This window comes from Solanum pennellii, chromosome 1 (genome assembly GCF_001406875.1).
Source record: "Solanum pennellii chromosome 1, SPENNV200".
NCBI lineage: Eukaryota > Viridiplantae > Streptophyta > Magnoliopsida > Solanales > Solanaceae > Solanum > Solanum pennellii.
This window is the reverse complement of record NC_028637.1, coordinates 3,385,925-3,408,410: the sequence shown is the minus strand read 5'-3', so window position 1 is coordinate 3,408,410 and position 22,486 is coordinate 3,385,925. Positions and strand designations below refer to the sequence as shown.

Below are 22,486 nucleotides of genomic sequence, written 5' to 3'. Positions count from 1 at the left end.
TATTCCTTTATGTTTCATTTTATTACTAAAAGATCCTGGTATGTTTTTTACAGTTATTAATTTATGTTTATTTTATTAATTTTTATTTTTGAGTACATGTTTTAAATTTTGTTGTTTATGTCATTATGTTGAAGTGAAAATATGTTAATCAAGAGTTTAATGTAATCATTACACTATTGGTGTCATGGAGATTATAATTGTTAAACTTTTAAAATAAATGACTTTGATCTTTATAGTGTTTTCAGTGGATAAAAGATCCATGAAATGTCCAAGAAGGAACTATGAGTGTTCAAAAGCTAGGTAGTTCCAAAGTACCTTTGAGTTTTATTTATTTAACTTTTTATTTTATCGAGGCATTCAATCGATTAGTGATATCCAAATAATAAAAGAATGTAGTGGGATGGTAAGTATTGTACTCAACCTTAATCAAATGTTTAGCGTTCAAATGTTGGATTGGAGTCAATGAATTACCCCTCAAAGTAGGATGAATCTATATTAATCAAATATAAAGAAAATAATTATTTCCCTATAAACATTAGATTAAAAGTCCCAAAAAACAAAGTCTTAACCATATTTATCGAAACATAAACAACAAAATATGTCTTTTGTCTATGAAAGTAGTGTCATCGACTAAGTAAAATTTTGAATAAGGGACTTGCCAAGACATAATTTAATCCAAATTATTTGAGTGACGTACGTTATTTCATTGAAATCCAAGAGATGTGTTTTTATATTTAAATAAACTTATCAAGTACACAACTAATTATATTAAAAGTATAATATTTAGATTTTGTATGTAGAATCATTGAATAGGAGAAAAACACTCGCAATAGATGAATAAAATGTTTGTGCAACTTTCTGAATATATAAATATAGACAATGAAACAATTATATATCTTTCGAAAGACTTTGGTGATGAACAATAAAATGAAGAATTATTAACAAAATTCATAAACACTTGGAATCAATTTTTTTTTTAAAGATTAAAAAACATTTTATATCTTCTTTGGATAAAATCTTCTTGGAAATCTATCATAGGGTTTTACCCTCTCGAAAACACTTATATTATCAAATGTTCAAAAGTAGATTATTGACGTAGTGCACCACCGCGCAAAGCACGGGCAATTTACCCAGTTAGTAATAAAATGATAAGTTTACTATATTATATTTTTAAGGGAAACTTTCGTATATAGCTACTCAAAAATAGTTTAACTATGCTCCATAACTATAATTTGTTGATTACGGTTCAGTGTTCATACTTGCATGTTATAGGGAGGAAAGTGACAATCCAGATTGTGAAAGGGAGGAGAGAGGCGAGCGAGAGAGAGCAGAGGGTGGGAAGAGGTGAATTGTATATGTATATCAGTTGGATATGTGTATATATGTTATCAGTATACATATGTAATTTGTATATCTGACATGTGAGATCGGGAGAAGCGAGTGAAAGAGATCAATAATTTACCCTGGAAACGTAATGATTCACAGGTTTATTTGTATAATTGAGTTATACAAATTTTAGAATTATATAAAATATGATAAAACTCGAAATAACGAATTGATACAAACATAAATAAATTAGATTACGTAAATTATATTATATAACATTTGAAAATTACGCATTGTTACAAACTTTTATTTATTTTTCTAAATTTTGAAAGTGGAAAATAAAGGAAAATCCATTTCTTCTTCTATGACCAATAAAAAATTTAATTTGGAATATTTTTTATTTAATCTTTTTGAAAAAAATAAAAAAATAAAAAAATCTTTTCTACCCCCTTTACCTTACTATAGCAAGTACTAGTTCATCGACTCATTTGGAGTGTTGAAGAGCTCAAAGAAAATGGGTGAAAATGGAGGAACCCAAATCTCAACTAACACAAACAAGATGATAACTGTTGAAGAAGCACTTGAGATTGTGCTAAATGTGGCTCAGCGTTTGCCGCCTGTGACTTTGCCTATTCATGAGGTTTTAGGCAAAGTTTTGGCTGAGGATATCACTGCGCCTGATCCTCTTCCTCCATATCCGGCATCTATAAAGGTACTATTTTTTCATACTTATGTAATGTTTCATCAAATGGGTATTGCTCGATATTGGAGAATATGTTGTATATGTTAGTGTTAATTGACTTTTTTTTGGTGTTTAGTTGTTGAATTTTGGAATTAATGACATGAGTTTTCTGGGAAAGTTGTTATCTTTATGTAGTTGATGCCCCTTTTCGCAGGTTGGAGTGCCTTAACTGTTGGGGGGTTGGAGGGGTTATGTGTAGGGGTGGAGCCAGATAGGGTCGAGGGGTTTATCTGGACTTCCTTTTGGTGGAAAATTACATCGTTTTATGGGGATTAGATGCTGAACCCCCTTTGGTGTGTTGACTTTTGAATATTTGAACAGCTTTAGTAAAAATTCTGGCTCCGCCACAGGTAGGTGGCGAAAGAAGGATAATTGTCCTTATATTGGCCACCTGATGGTTAAGAGTCCACCATTTGAATGACAGTATCATGAGTTCCAAATCTAGTCTCGTTTAAAGTAGATGGGATTGGTAAAGAAAATGGACTTTGAGGCAGTTTGACTTAAGCTAGCTGGTGTTGTGAGGATTGATCAAGATCAAATGGAGATAAAAACCCATTCTTGTGAGGGTTAGGTAGCGTAGGTAGGATGATTACCATTTACAGACAACCTGATGATTAAGAGGCCACTGTTTGAATGACAGTATCATGAGTTCCAAATCTGCTGGCTTTTGGTTATTGCTATCAAAATGGTTTTCATCTACCTCTTTAATCAATCTATCAATTAAGCCTCGTTTAAAATAGATGGGATTGGTAAATGGACTTTGAGGCTTATTTGACCAAACAATGCTAGCTCGTGTGGTGAGGATTGCTCAAGATCATAAGGAGATAAAAACCCTTTCAATCAACGAACATGTGACGCATAACAATATTAACTATGTCTAACTCTATATGAATTTTCTATAGACTAATTTCCTTTATTCTGGCTCCCCAAAATGATTTTGCTTCATAGAAGAGCAATCAATCATAGTACCTGACTAACTATGTTAAATTAACAAGAATCTAATTTATGTCTGGCTTGCTCCTTTTTTCCAATAATGGCCAAGAGGGATTTCTCAGTTTCCCACTTCTAAACCGATGGATGATGTCCCTTCCCTATGCTTTTCTCCACTTAATCGAGTTAGGTTTCATTTGTTTGCACTTAATGAAGGTCTGTTAATTACTAAGATCTCAATCATTAAATACATTGTTTTTGGGTTTCAAGGTTAATCATTCAAATTTTAATTATTATATGCATTTGTTTATTATTTCTATGTTACGACCATATAATAAGTCTGAATAGATTTGAATGAATAACACCTAGAAATTAGAATAAAGTTGTAATATAATAAGTTCTAATGGTGAAACAGCACTGTGAAGCTGATGAATTTTCCGGTCATAGAGAAATTCAGAAAATGAGAGATGTCAGCTTGTTCAAGGAGTATTTCTCACGATCAATGGGCTTTGATTTTTTTTTTGGGGGGGTGGGGGTGGGTGGGGCGGTTGTTAAATTGACAATACATGATAAACTTGAGATTAAGATGGATTCGAGATAGAAATAGAAACATTATCAGTTCGGAAGATGAAAGAGAAACGGGAGATGGCTAAAGATATAAATTGATGAGACTGAATGTTTATATAGTTACTTCAGTTGGAAGCAGAAAATAGCTCAACAGAAGGCATCTTGATAAATAGTTTCTTTTATGTTGTTGCCTCCCTCTTTGAGGGGTATAATTAACTTTCTTTTTTGTGGACCTGTTGCAGGACGGCTATGCTGTTGTTGCCGCTGATGGACCTGGTGAATATCCTGTAATTACTGAATCAAGAGCAGGAAATGATGCATTTGGTGTGACGGTTACTCCTGGGACTGTTGCATATGTAACTACTGGAGGTCTGTTTGTTCAGATATTGTGGTTCCTTTGATAGTGTTAGCTCTATACCTTTATCCCTAGCTATATATTTGATCTTGTTGATCTTGGTAAAATGTAGAGTTATATCTAAAAACAAGCAAAGAATATATTGTGTCGTTGGAAGATTGTGTTGTTGGTAGGTGCTGGTGTGACCACTTGTTAGATCCCGCGTTCAGACTGAAATTCCATTTTATTGAAGCTCTAGGGATAAAGTTGAGGCAGGGCATGTCATATAGGGAAAGTCCATCTTCAAATCCGACTTCTAACTCCCTCATCTTAGAGTTCTTGTTAGAGCAGAAATAAGGCATGGAGCAAAAAAAATCTAAATAGGCCTTGGGGTTAACTAGAAAATCCTCCTCTTATTAGGCATGAAAGCTCCTATTAAATAATATCCTCAGTGATAGTCAGGCTCTGTTTTGAGCTTCAGGGTGTGACTTGTGAGTTTTGTGGCTTGATATCATTGAAATAGAAAGGATAATAGAAGTGTTACGGTTCGGGCAATTATTCCTGTTAAAAGATTAATTCGATGTTTACTACTACCATTTATGTTGTCTTAGGATATAAGTGTGAAGAGTCACAGTCATGTGCTGAATCTATATGCATGTCCGCTTGTTCTGAGACTGAAGTCATTTAATTGGGATATGGACTGAGACTTCATCATTGACCAAACTCGCTGAAATGAAATTTATAAGAATGTTATTTTACCCCTAAGAAACCAACCAATGAGGAAATTCTCAACTGTCAAAATTATGCAAAAATAAAGAACCCAGGGTATAAATCACTCAAAAATACAAGTGAGCTTGAATGAAGAAAACCCTAAACTTAACATTTAAGAAACTAGGACCATGTTGAAGATAAAAAACAGAAATTATAAAAATACAACTGCAACGAAACAAATTTTGATGTCAGAATCGACGAAAATCCAACAAGAACTCAATCGCCAGAACTCGAACCGGAACCAGAACTAAAACTCCCAAATTTCAAAGCTTTTCTTTTCTTTTTAAGTAACGAAATTGTTGTATTATCTCTATCTTTTTATATCTGTATTCTTGATTCTGAAAATCTTCCTCTTTGTGTTGTTGTGTGTATGCATTTATTTATTTGTGTTGTGTGTTCTATCTGTATTCTTGATTCTGAAAAATAACCTATTTGTGTTGCTGTGTGTATGTATTGATATAATTAATGCAGATTCAGTTGGTGATATAAACTTCACATAATTGATTTAGCCTTTGGTTTGTAGTATTAAATTCTGCATTGCTAATACAGTATAAATTATGCAGGATTCTATGTGTTATTTTAGGTGGAATAGAATGTGGAATAAAAATACATGTGTTAGCTATACATAAGTTGGATTAGCTAAAGACAAAAAATGCACCTAAAATAAGCAATCCATGCTCACTAAACAGTTTTTACATTATTGTTCGCTGCACACAATCCGCACATTATTATTCACGCAACAATTCCTGCATTATAGTCCTCACACACAATTAGTCCCAAACCAAATGAACCCTTTACATATTATTAACCTATTGCAACTGGAGTTTGTAGCTCACAAGCCCCTTGAAGATAACGAGCAATCAATCTGGTCCAGTTCGTTGGATGACTCTATTTCTCTCGACAAATGGTCATCCAACTAGTACTGTCTTGGGTGTCAATTAATTTTTCTATGCTGTACACCTATCCAGGTCCAGTGCCTGATGGTGCTGATGCTGTTGTGCAAGTAGAGGACGCTGAATCAATTTCAGTTGCTTCAGCTGAACGGAAGCGAGTGCGAATATTGAAGCAAACTAGCCCTGGAGTTGATATTCGTGCAGTGGTAAGAACTTGATGCTGTACCTGCGGTATGTCTTATGCCTTGGTAGAATAGAGTTCGGATTGTAGAACAGTTATATTGTTGGTTTGATGTGTTCTTTTGTTTTCTGGAAAATAATGTCTGTTTGAATATCATTGTGGAATTTGTTGCTTGTAGGCTGGAAGAATTTTTTTTTTAAGAAAGAATTTTTTGATAGTGTTCCATTCTCTGTAAAGCAAAACATTTTTTTTTGTATAGGAAACAACTGGGTTATTTTTAAAACAAACAGATGAAGTAGTAGAGATTAATTGGACAATTTTTTTACCATGTGATCCAAAAGCTATTTTACTTATATGGATGTCTGTGTTGATTACAAGCTAGTGTGAGTGACTGATGTGGCAGAATGACTTCCCATTTCTGGATGGTTGATCGGTAGAAGTCTGGATACTGGCATGAAAATTTTCAGAAAAATAATCCACATAGTTTAGTAAGTGCTATTATCTGTTGAAGTAATTAGTTGTATTAACTAGAGCCTGTTAATACCAACAGAGACAAAAACCACTTGATGTTTCTTCTCATCTGTCTAAGCTTTGGTGGACAGAGTTACCCGGTACCTGTGCTGGTGAGAGGTAGCAGGTATCCAGGGCAATTAGTCGAGGTGGGTTCAAGCTGGCCTCCCAGCACCACCGTCATAAAAAGATGAAAATGAATTCATACAGTATCTGGCAATGAGCTGCACCCTCAGACCTAACGATACATTAAGCTGATTGAAGTCTATTGCTGTCCTTCTGCTGATTGGTGTGGCTATAAGGAATTTGTGCTACCCGGGGTAGTCCATACGAGGGACAAGTGAGCTCAATAGACATGTTGGTCTTTTTGCATGTCTGAACTAGGGACAGCTTACAGCCTAATAGTGCTTGTTAACTTGTTATCTTTTGCTCAAATATGACAACCCACTGTTTTGGAGTCAAGTCAGTCTTACTGCATCTTCATAAAATTCTTGAACCATGCAAGCCATGAACTGCATTTACTAATATTCTTTGGGATACTGCCTATTTGAGAACCGTTCTCCTTGTAGCTGCTTAAATTTTATTATGAGGGTGTCCTTGTTTAGAAGGATGCTATAGGCCTTGAAATTGAAACCATTGCTTTCAATTACTTACTCCATTTGACTACCACCATGATTGCTAAGTTGGTTCTTTTCAACTGCATTAAAATTGTCTTTTCCAGGGATCTGACATTGCACAGGGTACTATTGTACTGAAATCTGGAGAGCGATTAGGTGCTGCAGAAATTGGTCTACTCGCTACAGTAGGCGTTATCGCAGTGAAGGTATTTGTTTTATTTCCTTGCAGTTTAAATGTTATAACCCAGAATGTCTGCCTATATCTTCCTTTTTTCCATGCCAATTCTTGTGCAGTCATGTTGTGTTTTGGATTGCTGATAAACAGGTGTACCCCTGTCCAACAATTGGTGTCTTATCAACAGGGGATGAGCTTGTAGAACCAACAATTGGGAGTTTAAATCGTGGTCAGGTTGTAGAAGCTACTATGATTTTCTTTATTTCTACAAACAATTTTTTTTTTGAACAGGTAACGTTTTTGTGTATTAATAACAAACTACACAAAGGGGGTGTAGTCCCCCAAATTCACATCCAGATGAGCAAAAAAAAAAAGCTCCTAGTCCTAAATCTTCTCATAAGGAATCTAGTACATTATAAGTTGATTCTAATTCTTCCATTAAGCTATGTAATAACAGATAGTATTAAATAAATAGTATAAAATAATATTAGTATTTACTGTGTACTAATCCTAGTCCTATTAGGATTAGTACTCCTTAATTCTAGTCCTATTAGGATTAGTACTCCTTCCTATATCTCCTATATATATCTCCCATGTATTCCCTTAACACTTGAATACAATCAATATTCCTTCATGGTATCAAGAGCCAGAAAACCTAGATCTTCTTTTCTCTAGTTTTTTTTTTCTCTCTTTAGGGCACCGATCGTTCCCTCTCTTCTCTTGGGCGGCGGCAGCCATGACAACCGAGGTGGATCCTCTCGATTCACTTCCTTCTGGCGTTAAACTCCTTCTCAGGCATCTTCATGCCCTGATTCCCGAAAAATTATCAGACATAAATTACCCTACATGGAAAATCACCGTTCTTACAGCCCTTGAGGCCAATTACCTTCTCAAATACGTCGATGGAAGCACAGAACCGCCGCCGGCAGTCATCACCGCCACGGACAAATCAGAAAAAACCAATCCGGCCCATGCCGCCTGGAAAGCCGTGGATGGCCAGATCCGATCATGTTTGATTGCGGTCATCTCTCCCACGGTTCAGAAACACGTCCGATCCTACACAACTGCTTCAGCCCTGTGGACGGCCCTCGCAACACGCTATGCATCAATTTCCCACTCTCATATTTTTCAATTGCGTGATCGTCTCCACACAATTACCAAAGGCACGAAAACTATGGCGGAGTATTTAGACGAGGTCTCCACCATCATCACAGCCCTCGACACCGTGAACGAAATCATTCCCGAAAAAGATCTCGTCATGTGCGTCGTTCGGGGGCTCCCATCAGCTTACTCCTCCATTAAACAGGCGGTTCGCATCAGTCCAACGCCCGTTGACCTGGCTACTCTCTCCTCGTGGCTAAAAAGTGAAGAAATCAACGTGGATCTGGAGAGCAAACTTCTTCTCCGAGAAGCCGCTGTTATGGAGCCGGCCACCGCCCTCACCGCAAGCCAGAACTATCGCGGGGGGCGTGGTGGCGGCCGGCAGGGGAGCCGCGGCGGCTACGGCAGAAACAGCGGAGGCCGCGGGCGCGGCGGTCGGCAGGGCAGTCGTCCGCCGTACGACGGTCAGCAGCACGGCAGCAACAACAGCCTGCACTCCTTCGGCAGCGGCGGGCAGTCATCTTCCAGCGGCGGGCAGGGCACTTACGAGCGGGATCGTCCAACTTGTCAAATCTGTCAGAAAACAGGACACACCGCTGTTCGTTGCTGGTTTCGGTATGAGGAGAGCCGAAATAGTGATAACCGTGCCAATTATGCATCTCAAGCCGGCCCTTCCTCTGAATGGCTGTTGGATACTGGGGCCAACATGCACGTTACTTCTGATCTATCCAAGCTTAACGCTCCAAATCCATATCATGGCTCCAATGGTATTACTGTTGGCAACGGTGAGTCCCTTAATATTTCTCACACTGGCACGGGTACCATTAAAACCCCCACCGCTATCTTTCACCTAGGTAACCTTACCCACGTCCCTTCTATTAAAACCAATCTCCTTTCAGTTCACCAATTCACAAAAGACAATAATTGCTCACTCTTGTTCACCTCTAATGATTTTCATATCCTAGACAATACTACCAAGAGGGTGATTTTTCAGGGCCCCTGTGAGCATGGTCTGTACGTTCTTCCTGGCACAAGTTCGTCTGCCCACCCAGTTTCAGAAAGCGTTCCTGTGGCTCCGGTGGCTCTTTCGGCTGATGGCCACAGTATGTTGTGGCACAGTCGTCTGGGTCACCCGTCTACTCAAATAATAAATTCTTTAATGTCTCAATTAGGTTTTTCTTCCATTCATGTAAACAATTGTGACTCCTGTTCAATTGCTAAATCTCATACCTTTTACTTTATCCGAGAAGCGTACAACTGCACCTTTTCAACTTATTCATTCTGACCTATGGGGTCCTACTGCTGTTCCTTCATTTTCTGGTTTTCGCTATTATATTTGTTTTGTGGATGATTTTACAAAATACACTTTATCTTTAGTTTCTGTATACTAATGGCTTTGTCTTCAAAACAACCTTGGTTTCCTTCTCCCCACACAGTCCACAAAATGCTAGCTGGGACAATTTTCCATCTCTCTTTCTGATTGGATGGATTGGTATAGCTGTTCCAACATTTCAGTACCTCAGCTACTCTTCCCGGCATAGTCCAGCTAATGCCCCTCAAGTTAATGAAAATCTTCCACAACTGGTCAGTCCAGCTGCAGTGGAGAAAGAGATGAGAGATTGTCTCTGCTTCCCTGCCATAAAGAAAACACCTTGAGAAAGATTGAAACATCTTCTCATGAGTGTATCTTGTGTGAGTACAACTTCTCTGGCTGGCAACCAAGAGAAGCACACTACTTTGTGGGGGATTTTAACCCTCAATCATCTTCCAAGGCCAAGTCCCACTCCAATTGTTTGAGGTTGTGAATACTCTGTATGCTGCTTGCACTGTAAATTTGTTCTGCTTATTCCTTAACCATATCATGCAATCTGCCTCAGTTGAAGTTCCTTTGAACTGTTCTAAAGTTCCGAAAAAGCTTGCTAGTCTATCAGTTTCCCAATCATTTAAAGCTCTTCTAAAACAATATCTGATGCTCCTTATAAAAAAAACATAATAATAAAGCATCTTTATCCAAGTATCTGTTTTCACTAAAAAGAATATAATAAATTTAACATTTGGTTATAGTACTTTCGTGATTCGGTCAAACACTATTTTGGACAGAGTATTTCTACCCCAAAGCTATTAGATCCTCTAATTGAGTTAGAAAGTACTTTTGTCAAAAAGCACCTCTCTGAAAAGGGTTCCCTGTGGGTGATTGAATAGGTCAAACCTATGAGCTTACGGTGAATAAACAACAGAAGCAATCTTGAGGCATAAAAAATTTCACAAGAATCCATGTGAAGATCCTGTAATGCTATCTTATAAAACAATCTTGTTTCCTTGCATCATTATGATGGTTAGAAAACTGTTATGTGGGACAGTGTAGCACTATTTCAAGCCAAATACACCAGAAAGTAGCAAGCACAGCACACTTCCATAAGAAAAGTTTCCTTCTCTACGAAGACCAAAAGCACTAGTGTTAATTAAAAAGAACAAACTGCTGAAAATAAGTCACGATTCTCGTATACTTGAAAGCAATTCCTCTATATTTGTTGTCCCAAAGAACATTGATAAACTAATATGGGTGAGACTCATGGTATATTTGCACATCATTTACCAGACGTGATGAATATCTTTATTTAATTTTCTTCTTTATCAAGAAGTCACAATTCAATTTTCAATATTTTGCCAAAAAACCAGACTCGTTCATAAATTCTCGTCACGAACTATCCATATATAGTATGTGTTCATTGAAATGCTGGACTTCTTGTGTAAAAAATGTATATCAGTTGACTTCAAATTCCACTTCATTCCGTTAATGCTAAAATATTTTTATTCCAAGGCAAATTAAGGGTGATCTCAAATTGGAATCTCTCAGTAAATCTTTTATTTTTACACTGACATACAAGTCTCTGACTAGTAGATGCTGCTTCTATTTTTAGTGTATCAACAACAATTGAGCGTAATTCCAACCAGTTGACATTTCCTGTATGAATCATTGGTTTCCTATTTTCTATTCTTTGCTAAATTCGAATTGATTGCAGAATTGAAGGTCTTTTGAGGCAACTTCCCTTCATGTGATTCTATGTCTGCCTTCTCTTAATTGCTTTACGTTGATCTTGTCCAATCATATACAATATTAATATTCACATTTCTATGATTTCAACTTGAGAATATATGTTGAGCTTTAGACTGGCTTTGACTTTGTCGGTAACTTCATATTGTATATCACTTTCACCTAATTTTAACCATCTAATATTACTATTATATGGGAGAAATAGAAGTGTTCGGCAGGTCTTGCTTGAATATGTGAATATTGTCTATTATATTCAACTAATATAACCCTTCGGGGTGGCCCCGTGGTTTGAGCTTGGGACTTCCATGTTGGAGGTCTCAAGTTCGAAACCCCTTGCCAACGAAAGCAAGGTGTTTGCCTTCTGGGTCGAGCTCGTCGCACTAGGCTTCCCTTGTGCGGGTTATCTCTCCTATGTGGTTTGCGAGCTATTGCATAGGAGCGGGGTTTTACCCTGTGCGCACCCAAAAGGGTAGCGGCTGTGGTTTTCCCTTGTCGTCAAAAAAATAAATATTCAACTAATATAATATCTTGATACAAGTATCTGCAAATGTCCCTTCTAATCATTCACACACTTGAAATAGATTTTCTTTGAATACTTTTGCTTGGTCTGTTCCATTAAAAAAAGATTGACATTGCATAGGATTTAGAATAGGGAGACCCTTGATGTATCACAAATGTAATATAACAATTATGCCTCAATCCAAACAAGTTGATGATAATGCCGCTCCATTAATTAAGCTTATCATAAGTCGATATACAAAAGTAAAACTAAAATAAAGCATATATATCTTTGAGGAATAAAGGTCTCATAGAACACATTGGACCCAAAGTGAACGTACTAACATGACTAAACATATTCCGAGTATTTTGTATCACCTCTATGGATTTTTCTCTTCCATTGTATCCTTATTTCGCTAAGTGTGCATGGGTTCTAAGAGATCGTTAGTCTTTTGAGACACATTCTTTCTATGTGACTTTAGGTCTACCTAGGTTCTAAATTGCAAAGGAACACTGTATTAGGTGTAGACATTCGCCTCTGGTGTATTTTACTTAATTTCACTTTATCATAAGCAGATCAGGGACTCCAACCGTGCAATGATCCTAACTGCTGCAACACAGCATCAGTGCAAAGTTATTGATCTTGGTATAGCTCGTGATGATGAGCAGGAGATTGAGAGGATATTAGACAATGCATTTTCTTCTGGAATTGACATCCTTCTCTCCTCTGGAGGTGTTTCCATGGGAGACCGGGATTTTGTGAAGCCTTTACTTCAAAAGAAAGGGAGAGTATTATTTCAGAAGGTAATGCTGGCAATATCTGTATACACATTTTGGAAGCTTATATTTTCATAAGGTAACACTCCCTGTGTATGTTTATAGGATTGAGCTGGGAGTTTGTACATATATGTATATCTAGGTGTTTCTTGTTTGTATCGACACACATCTTGTGTCTATAAATTCAGAAAATAATTACTTACTGTCTTTCTTTGCAAATCAGGTTCTCATGAAACCAGGAAAGCCTCTCACATTTGCTGAGATCCTTCCCGGATCATCTGACAGGACTTCCAGTAAGATTCTTGCATTTGGGCTACCTGGAAATCCTGTGAGCTGTTTGGTCTGTTTCCATCTCTTTGTGGTTCCAGCCATTAAGCACCTCTCTGGGTGGGCAAACCCACATCTTCCAAGGTTGCCAAGAGTTGATAAAAGAAGCCCTCTTCTCTCTCTTTCACTCAATCCTTTTTCTATTCAATTTTTGATTGATTTATAGCTGTCCAATCTCAGTAAAGCAGTATCCATTTCTAACAATTGTAGAGTGCAAGCTCGTCTAAAGCATTCAGTAAAGACAGATCCTCACCGTTTAGAATTCCATCGAGCTGTTATCTCCTGGCAGTTGAATGATGGGTCGGGTTATCAAGGGTAAGCCTTGTATTTTCTGTTCTTGTTTCTCTTTCTTTCAGAACATGCAGTTCTATCCAACTATAATCTTTCAAGGGTAAACTTTTGAAGTTTAGTAGTTCGTATCATTTTCCAAATACATTGGTCAAAATATCATTTTCCAAATGCACTTACTGGTGTCATAGATGCTGGTTCTCTTGGATTTTTAATCTAAGAAAGCTCCCTTCTTGTTTACTCTGTCTGATGTATCACATATTGCAAATGGTGGAAGTGCTTGATATATGAGCTTATTCAGTAAATTAAAAATCAGTTGATGTGGATGCGATTCTTTCAACTTTGTTTTGCGGTCTTGAATGTACAATATTTCAATAAATCCATAATTTGACGTATTTGTAACGATATAATTTCATGCCTCCCTATGTTTATTTTTCATATAACACGGTTCATAGGTCACTAGATTTTGCATTTTTTGCTTCTTTCGCTGTTTGCCTGTAAAATCCTAGTTTTTTCAAATTGTGTTGGGGGTGGATTCTAGTGTAACTGTACATATCGTGAAATGGGATATTGTGGGACTGTATCCACATAGCATTGCTTAAAGACTTGTATGTCGAGGTAGGGACGAGATGTGAGTTTAGAGAACCTCCAGTTTTATATTACTCCTATGTCGCCTTATAAGATAATTTAGTTATTGGAATCAAATGGGTCTAAATCACCTTGTAGTTCATTCATTTAGTCAACCCCAAGTAGAGCAGTTGATTGATATTTTGTTTTGGGGAAGAGGGAAGAGGGGTCAATTTGAAGTTGTCCAAGAGGAAGTTGAAAGAGAACGTATTTTGCTATGCATTACAAGGTGAAGACCATGAATATGCCGCGATGAGGGACCTAAGCTAATCTAGTTACTGGCAGGCAATCCTAGCATATCTGCATGATATTATAGGTTTTCAAGTAACATGCTTTTCTGAAGAACTTTTTTTCTTTGAATCTTCTACAAGGCAAACTTTTATTAATTAAGGTAATTAGATTTAGTAATCGTTCATTGAAGGGAACTCAGGAGTATGAAGACCCAATATTAAATCAAGTATAATACCTCATTCATGCTCTATTAGCAGACTGTTGCAGTGGCCATTGAATGACATCAAAAGCTTCTTTTCCCTCTTTATGATTTACAGGTTCATAGCTGAGAGTACAGGCCATCAAATTAGCAGTCGACTTCTGAGTATGAAGTCAGCCAATGCTTTGTTAGAGCTTCCGGCTTCAGAAACTTCAGTACCTGCTGGTGCTTCAGTGTCTGCAATTCTAATTTCTGATATAAGCAATTTCCCTGGGAGCAGGAATCTGCAATTGACAGACTTAAGTAGCACCCAACAAGAACATAAGCTAGCAGCTGCAGATGCTGGCAGTTCTGAAGCATCTGAATTCAAGGTAGCTATTCTTACAGTAAGTGATACTGTTGCCACAGGATTGGGACCTGATCGCAGGTAATTTTTAAGTACGAAGCTGCTTCTCTGTTTTTTCCATTTGTTGCTCAGTTGTTTTGAACTTATGTTCCATATATACCAATGTTTCATAATATCTTATTATCGAGGGCAATCCCCTATTTCCTTATTCTTTTGATTATTTTTCTTGTCCCCTTTATCCTTATTCTTCTGCATTCATGCTGATAGTTTTTTAGAGGAAAGAGTGCACTACTTGCATGCTATATTTTGTTAGCTAGTAATTTGTTTATGACATCCATATCCCATATCATCATTTCTTATTGATGTGCTTAGATTGGTTGTCTTGAGATAGAAAGATGGAATTAAGACCACTTTGGCGTGTTCTTATATAATAACCAGTAACTTATTTGAAGAAGCACATCCTGAGTTGTTCTTGGATGGTCATTTTTTAAAACCAACTTCATTTGTCATTGAGATGCGTAGAGTGGTCATCGTGAAGACCATCAGTGACTCCTCATTTCTCCACCCACTAGGGGATTCTCCTCAGCTAGCCGTCTAACAAGAGAGTGACATCTTTTTCAACCTTTATAATGACCCCCCCCCCCACGCGCACACACACACACACACAGACAGAGAGAATTTGCCTCAATGACCACTATAAATGACTATACTATTTCTTGAGTTCGCCACTCCTTGTCTGGGACATGAGGGTGCAACTGACACATCAGTTCTCAGTTCATGGAATTGAAAGAGATGCATCAGGGTACACCTCCCTTGCCCCACCTTTTTGTAAAGAGAGGTTGCATCAAGATACACCTTTTTGGTTCGTCATTCCAGAAGGGTCACTATAATGATGCGAAAAGAAAAGTGGCATATCTGATATTACTCCGTGTAAAAGTGGAGCATGTGAGTACACAGACCCTTTGCTACATACATAAATCTACTTCATATGACTTGGTGTTTAAATGGCTCATATATCGTTACTAGGATCATATTGCTCTATGCTTCCAGAAGAGGCAAAATTTACCATCCTTAATGTCTCATCTGCAAGTGAACATTTTGTCAAATGCTTAGATATTCTATTTTGAGTTCATCATAGGCTGGTTACGTTAAATAATTTTTGTTTTCCCTCTTTTCGTTCTTTGAGACACTCCTTATTTCTCCATCCATTAGGGGATTCTCCACAACTAGCCGTCTAACAAGGAGTGACATGCTTTTCAACCTTCATAATGAGTTGCTGCCCCCCCCNTACACAAACACACACAAAGAAAAAGAGAAAAACAAAAGCTTCAAAATTTTGCAAAATGGTACCTCTAAGTTTTAACTATTTTGCAAGAAAAGAGGAAGTACATCAAAATTTGTAGTCGTTGGCAACCATTATAAAAGTTGAACTATTATATAATTTGTCTCTGTGGCCACTATAAATGACTATACTATTTCTTGAGTTCACCACTCCTTGTCTGTGACATGATGGTGCAACCGACACATCAAATTTCAATTCTTGAAATTGAAAGAGATGCATCGGGATACACCTCCCTCCCCTAGCCTTTTTTGTAAAGAGAGGTCGCATCAGGATACACCTTTTTGGTTCGTCGTTCCAAAAGGGTCACTTTAGTGATGCAAAAGGAAAAGTGACAAATCTGATATTACTCCATGTAAAAGTCGAACATGTGAGTACACAGACTCTTTGCTACATATATTAAGCTACTTCATATTAGTTGGTGTTTGAATGACTCATGTATCATTAATTAGGATAATATCACTTACTGCTTCCAAAAGAGGCAAAATTTATCATTTTAAATGCCTAAATGATTGAAAAACTGGGAGGATGGTAGTCATTATTTGACAAGTTGAAACTCTGCAGTGGGCATTTTTACTTCCTTTCTCCTTCTACCTCCTCTACACCCGTATTTTTCTATTTTCTGGTTGGTTTTTGAATGATAAGAGAACTACCATTATACAATTGATTAGAGTGGTTGCTATTTCTTTAGTTTCCAGTTAAATGTCTCATCTGCAAGTGAAAATTTTGTCAAATGCTTAGATATTTTATTTTGACTTCATCATAGGCTGGTTACTTTAAATAATTGTTGTTTTCCCTCTTTTTGTTCTTTGAGACACTCCTCGTTTCTCCATCTACTAGGTGATTCTCCACAGCTATCTGTCTAGCATGATGTGCTTTTCGACCTTCATAATGAGCTTCAATCTGAGCCAACCCCCACCCACCCACAAAGAAATTGAAACGTGAAAAGCAACAGCTTCATCACCTAGATTATAGTGCTTTTGGATTCAAAATTTCAAGTGAAAGTTGCTCGGGAAAGATTTTACCTTTAACTATTTGCAAGAGAATTGGAAATACCTCAAAAAACTTTATAGTAACTATTAATAAGAGTGGAACTATTATTTTATATGCCCCCCCCCCCCTCTTCCCCCCTTTTTCTTTTTTTTACAAAGAAAGGTCGCATCAGGATACACCTTTTTGGTTCGTCATATCGAAAGGGTCACTTAAGTGATGCAAAAGGAAAAGTAGCAAATCTGATATTACTCCGTATACAAGTGGAACATGTGAGTACCCACACTCATTGCTACAATATTATGCAGACTACTTCATATTACTTGGTGTTTGAATGGATCATGTATTGTTAATTAGGATCATACCACTTAGTGCTTTCAGAAGAGGCAAAATTTACCATCCCAAATGCCTAAATGATAAAAGAACCGGAAGGATGGTAATCATTATTTGACAAGTTGAAACTCTGCAGTGGGGATGTTTACTTTTTTTCTCCTTCTAGACCTACTTCTGTATTCTTTCTATTTTTTGCTTGGTGTTTACATGGATAAGAGAACTGCCATTGTACAATTGATTAGATAGGCCAAAATTTCTGTTGTTTTCCGGTTAAAGTGTCTAATCTGCAAGTGAACATTTTGTCCAATGCATAGATATTCTAGTTTGAGTTTAGCATAGGCTGATTCTTCAATTGATTTTTGTTTTCCCTCTTCTTTTCTCTGCATTAACACTGTCTTCATCTTGGAGTGAATTTACATGGCCACTTGATATTTTCGTGCTCCGAGGAAATGCTAGAGCCCACTAAAAACCTTCCCTGAATGTGTGATGAAGAATGCAAAGGGAAGAGCATACACTAAATGTGTCTATGCCATATGGTTAGAGCGGAATCAGGGAGTCTTTGAGAAGAAAGCCAGAGATTATGAAGTCATTACCAGGGAGATAGCATATATGTGTAGTGTTAGAGCACAGTTTCTACCAACTTGTTATTCTAGCTAGAGATGTGTTGCCTTAAGAGATAGACTGGCTAGCGAGTTTTGATGTAGTTTCTTTTTCTCTGATGTGATAGCTTGTATGTCAACTAGATATAGATCTGTAATGTTGATGCTTTGGTGATTAATATAGTTACCAAAAAGAAAAGCCTTCCCTTCCTTGATTATTAAATGATCCAAATTTCTTTATGCTATGTGATCTTGCAGTGGTCCAAGGGCAGTTTCTGTCGTCAATGCATCATCAGAAAGGCTTGGAGGGACAAGTATAGTAGCAACAGCTGTTGTGCCAGATGATGTGCAAAAGATTAAAGACATGTTGCAGAAGTGGAGTGACGTTGACAAAGTGGATCTTATTCTTACCCTTGGTATGTGAGCTATAATGGTCATGGTCCGTTTCTTTTTCAAGCAATAAAATATTTATAAATGACTTGCTGGTTTTCATTCACTAGTATCATTTCAATGGCTGGAGTAGCAATAAGTCTATTTATTTTTATTTTTCTACTGAAATGGCTCTTTTGGAACACAAAGTTGTCATCTAGAACCTTCATTCTTCATCTTGTTTCTCTCATACTTTTACTGGATGAGACAGGTGGGACTGGCTGTACACCTAGGGATGTTACCCCTGAAGCTACCAAAAGTATGATACAGAAAGAAACACCCGGTCTTCTCTATGTTATGATGCGAGAAAGTTTGAAGGTATTAAAGTTCTCATATCACTGGTATTCCATGGGCATTTTATTCTACTATATACGTATTGCAGGTGCTAAAATTTGCAGATATTTTAGACATCCTTGTCTGTATAATCTTCATCTAGTTGATTACTGAAACTGTGGGGTGTCAAACAATGAATGAAAAAATAGAGCTAGGTGTATAACCACATGCTCATGTTATTATTCACAGTGCATTTTTATTGAAAAACTGGGGAAAGAAAAGATAAATCTATTATTTCTTAAGCATATTCAAAAATTAAATACCAAAATTTGTATGAGTAATCTTGAAAGTTGATCACACATGGTCTTATCCTTGAGGTTGATGAAATTAGAATTAAGACCATGGAAGATTACAGTTTAAATCCAACATAGGCAAAAAAAGTACTTAATTTTTTCCTTTTCTGCCTAAGCTAGGTGGAGTTATCCAGTGGATAGTTGTGGTGCATGTAAGTTGATCCAGTACCGACACCACCGTTATCCAAAAAAGTTAATAAATGTATAGACGGGGGAGAAGAGCAATCTCTCAAAGCTGACTTCTGTCCTGGCCCAAAAAGAGCCATGTCCCAAACTGCACCCCGCCCACCAAGAAAAGTATCCGAAGCAGCAACTTTCCTCAAGTATCAAAATGAACTAGAGAATTCAAGTTAACCAAGTGATTTTCTGTTTGCCTTTATGGTGGCCTAACAACAATAGATGTGTATTGTCAAACACTAATGAAGTGACTTCTTTTGATAGCATCAGAGATTTAATCTTCAGCATGCTTTCTTTATTTTCTTAATCAGTTATCCGGTGGTTGAAATTTTTCATGTTCACATAAGGTAGCTATGGAATTTGCATGTTTATGTAAGGTGGCTATAATATTTTGCCTTTATGGTGGACTCACAATCATGCATCTTACTTCACATAGGTTACGCCCTCTGCAATGCTCTCACGTGCAGCAGCTGGAATAAGAGGATCAACATTGGTAAGGCCAGAAGTCCAAACTATTGTATTTTCACCATTATGCATCACCAAACTACCCACATGAATCAGCAGAAAGTTCCCTCATATTGTTGATAAGCTCTGCTTAAAATTGTGCTCGACTGACAGAAAGGGAAGGCATTTGTGGTTTTAGAACTTGAGACAACTATTGCAGTAAGACTGAATTACCTTGACTAAACTAAGATTATTAAATTTGTACAAGCATGCACTTTGAGTTGAATTACGCTGGGTCACTGAGTTGACATACTAGCTAAGCATACATTTTCACAAGCACATTGTGCTATAATTTCTCAGATTAATATGTAAAACTTATTTTTAAGGCTAAGTTTTTATTTTGCCTTTACTTTAAAGGAAGCTAATGTCATCTTAGAGTTATAACAGTTCTGCTGCAAGTTTATGTGAAGTTTCTGTGTATAGTATCCTTAAACCTATTTTGAGCAAGTCCAAAATCATTGAGCTGAAGAGGTTTCAGTTATTTTTATAGGTATTTTCGCTGTTTCAATTTTTTCTCTATTCATTTGCTTATCATTTGAGTTTAACTCAGAACTGGGGATGTGTTTCATAAGTGTGTTATGATAGGATCTTCTATATAAGGACAAGATATTGGTTTGCTAGCAAAGGTTGTTTCTTTGTAATCTTAGTCTTCCACTTGATTGAATACCTTAGCTTAGCAAGTCGAATCTTAGTGTTGAGTTTAGAACTATGGTTCATCTTTCATTTTTGTCATTTGCTTAGCAAGTTGAACTGAGTGTTAAGTGTCAGAACTGTGGTTGTATTGTCATCAATTAATGCATCTTCTCCCCCTAATCCAATAATCTATATTTTTCTCTGTGTGTTGGTTTTACTGTGCATTCATGTTTTAGGTGTATTTTACCTCCGGCAACAAGTGTCAGACTTATGATCACACTTCCATAAATAAAAGAAACGGGAATGAGAATCATTAATATCTTCAATGTAAAATTACAAGTACTGGAATTTTTAAAGTGTTGAAGTGTGTGACCATCTCATCTAAAAACTTAAAAGTTAAGCTGACAGATATCACACTTTTATTACTTAGTGGGTTTTTTGGATTGACTTATTTTAAGTAGCTTTTGGCTTTTAAGCTCTTTTTCATTTGGAGGTGTTTGGGAAAGACATAAAGTGCTTAAAAATACTTTCTTTAGGTTGAAAAATATACTGATAAACATTTGGCTTTTAGCTTTTAGCTCATAAGCAACTTTTAAAAAGCCAATCCAAACGCCCCTTATATTCTAACCCCTCCACCCCACCCCCCCACGCGTAGACCTATTTTTTTAATGGCCTCATGGGCCAAGAATGTGAAAATTCTTTTTGATAATGGGTGTCTTTGAGATTCAATCCCAAGACCTCTTCTTTATGTTAAAAAATGGATTTTGGGCCTAATTCAAACCCTGAATCTAGCTTTAGAGACGAGGATTGCCCAAGGTCACATAAAGAGAACTAATTCCCTAAGCCCACTGATGTGGGGCTCAACACCCCTTTACACCCAGAACTGGAAATTTGGAGCATGGACAATGTAAGATGCCCATATCGGATAAACAGTGAATTGGGATGAACCCGATTCTGATACCATGTTGAAGTATATAACCATCTCATCTAAGAAGCTTAAGCTGTTAAGAGAGCACCATTGAATTGCTTAATTATGTTCTCAATACGCCTCACGTGTAGGCCTGATTTTTTAATTTCATGGGCCAAACACGTGAAAATTCTTTTTGATAATGGATGACAGAGAGATTCGATCCCAAGACGTCTTGTCTGTTGTGATACCATAGTAAAGAAATGGACCTTGACCCATCCCAATGCCTCAACCCTAAAAGCTGGCTCATGATGGGAGGATTGTACTAGACCATATACGGTGACCAAGAACCCCGTATTCCACTGATGTGGGATTCCAGCAGGAAGCTAGTTCCTTTATTTGCTTTTCATTCTTTTTCTTTTGCAGTTGGGCTGTGCTCTGACTCTATGATAGTTTATGGTAGTTAAGGATGAGAGGTACTTTGAGTTGATAGTGAATCCCATCTCAAGATACAAGTTGTTTTCGTATTCAACTTAAATTACCATTTCAAAATACTTGAGTTCATTGGAAGTGTCGGTTGTTTTGTTAATTATATTCAGTGCATGAGAATCCTCCTTCCTTAGTCTCAACTTTTGCTGCTTTTTTTCCCTTTAAAATGGTTCTCCTGGTATCGTTAGGATATTTTTTTTGTCCTATTCATGTTTTACCCTTAATACTGGAGACCGCAAGGTTGACACCTGCAAGGTTAAACTGCTAAATGGTCTGTGAGGCAAACCATCTATGTGTCAAGAAGAGAGGCATTAGGCTAATTAGCAACATAAGTGAGTCAACTTGCAGATTTTTCTTCCTTTACCAGGAGAGACAAGTGCAAGCTGCATTATAATTTCCTTCTATGTAATGAAGGTGCATCTATCTCTCCTTTACCAAAAAAAAGTGCATCTAGCTCTAGTTGACACAAGATTTAATTGTATCCTTCATTGGTTAGAAATCTTTTACTCTTCTGGGAGCTTTTCTAACTGCTGCGCCTTGTTATATGAGTTCCTCAGAGTTTTACCTTATGTATGTTTCACGATGTTTTCAGATTATCAATATGCCAGGCAATCCAAATGCAGTCGCGGAGTGCATGGAAGCTTTGCTGCCTTCACTTAAGCATGCACTGAAGCAGGTAAGGGGTGACAAGAGAGAGAAACATCCTCGTCATATTCCTCATGCACAAGCTGCTCCCACAGATACTTGGGAACGCAGTTACAAGTTGGCTTCGAGTGGTGGTGAAGAGCATGGTTGTTCGTGTTCCCACTAACATGTATATCTTGTTGATATTATACTCTTGACATTAACTTGGAACCATGTGCATCTAAAGCACCTTTTCGAATGAGTTATGTTGTATCTTATACACAAGGCCACTAAAGGACATGAAATTTGAATAAATCTCTTTTTTTGGTGACTAACTGTTT

General features: G+C 37.2%; 1 protein-coding gene across 1 annotated transcript; it reads left to right on the top strand.

Moving 5' to 3' along the window:
* Positions 1 to 1,782: 1,782 nt before the first annotated feature.
* On the top strand, positions 1,783 to 22,480 carry LOC107007072 (molybdopterin biosynthesis protein CNX1). Its single transcript, XM_015205542.2, has 13 exons — positions 1,783 to 2,038; positions 3,808 to 3,934; positions 5,639 to 5,769; positions 6,976 to 7,077; positions 7,197 to 7,280; positions 12,277 to 12,504; positions 12,701 to 12,888; positions 13,015 to 13,119; positions 14,268 to 14,576; positions 18,015 to 18,172; positions 18,397 to 18,503; positions 19,425 to 19,481; positions 22,114 to 22,480. The coding sequence occupies exons 1-13, from the start codon at positions 1,841 to 1,843 to the stop codon at positions 22,330 to 22,332; spliced, it is 2,013 nt and encodes a 670-aa protein (XP_015061028.1). The 5' UTR covers positions 1,783 to 1,840; the 3' UTR covers positions 22,333 to 22,480.
* Positions 22,481 to 22,486: the final 6 nt, after the last annotated feature.

Excerpts from the sequence above, each read along its gene's own strand:
- LOC107007072 (XM_015205542.2), top strand. The coding sequence starts at position 1,841 with ATGGGTGAAAATGGAGGAACCCAAATCTCAACTAACACAAACAAGATG. Across the intron at positions 13,120-14,267 it reads GATGGGTCGGGTTATCAAGG|GTTCATAGCTGAGAGTACAG; the intron begins GTAAGCCTTGTA and ends TATGATTTACAG. Across the intron at positions 19,482-22,113 it reads GAATAAGAGGATCAACATTG|ATTATCAATATGCCAGGCAA; the intron begins GTAAGGCCAGAA and ends CGATGTTTTCAG.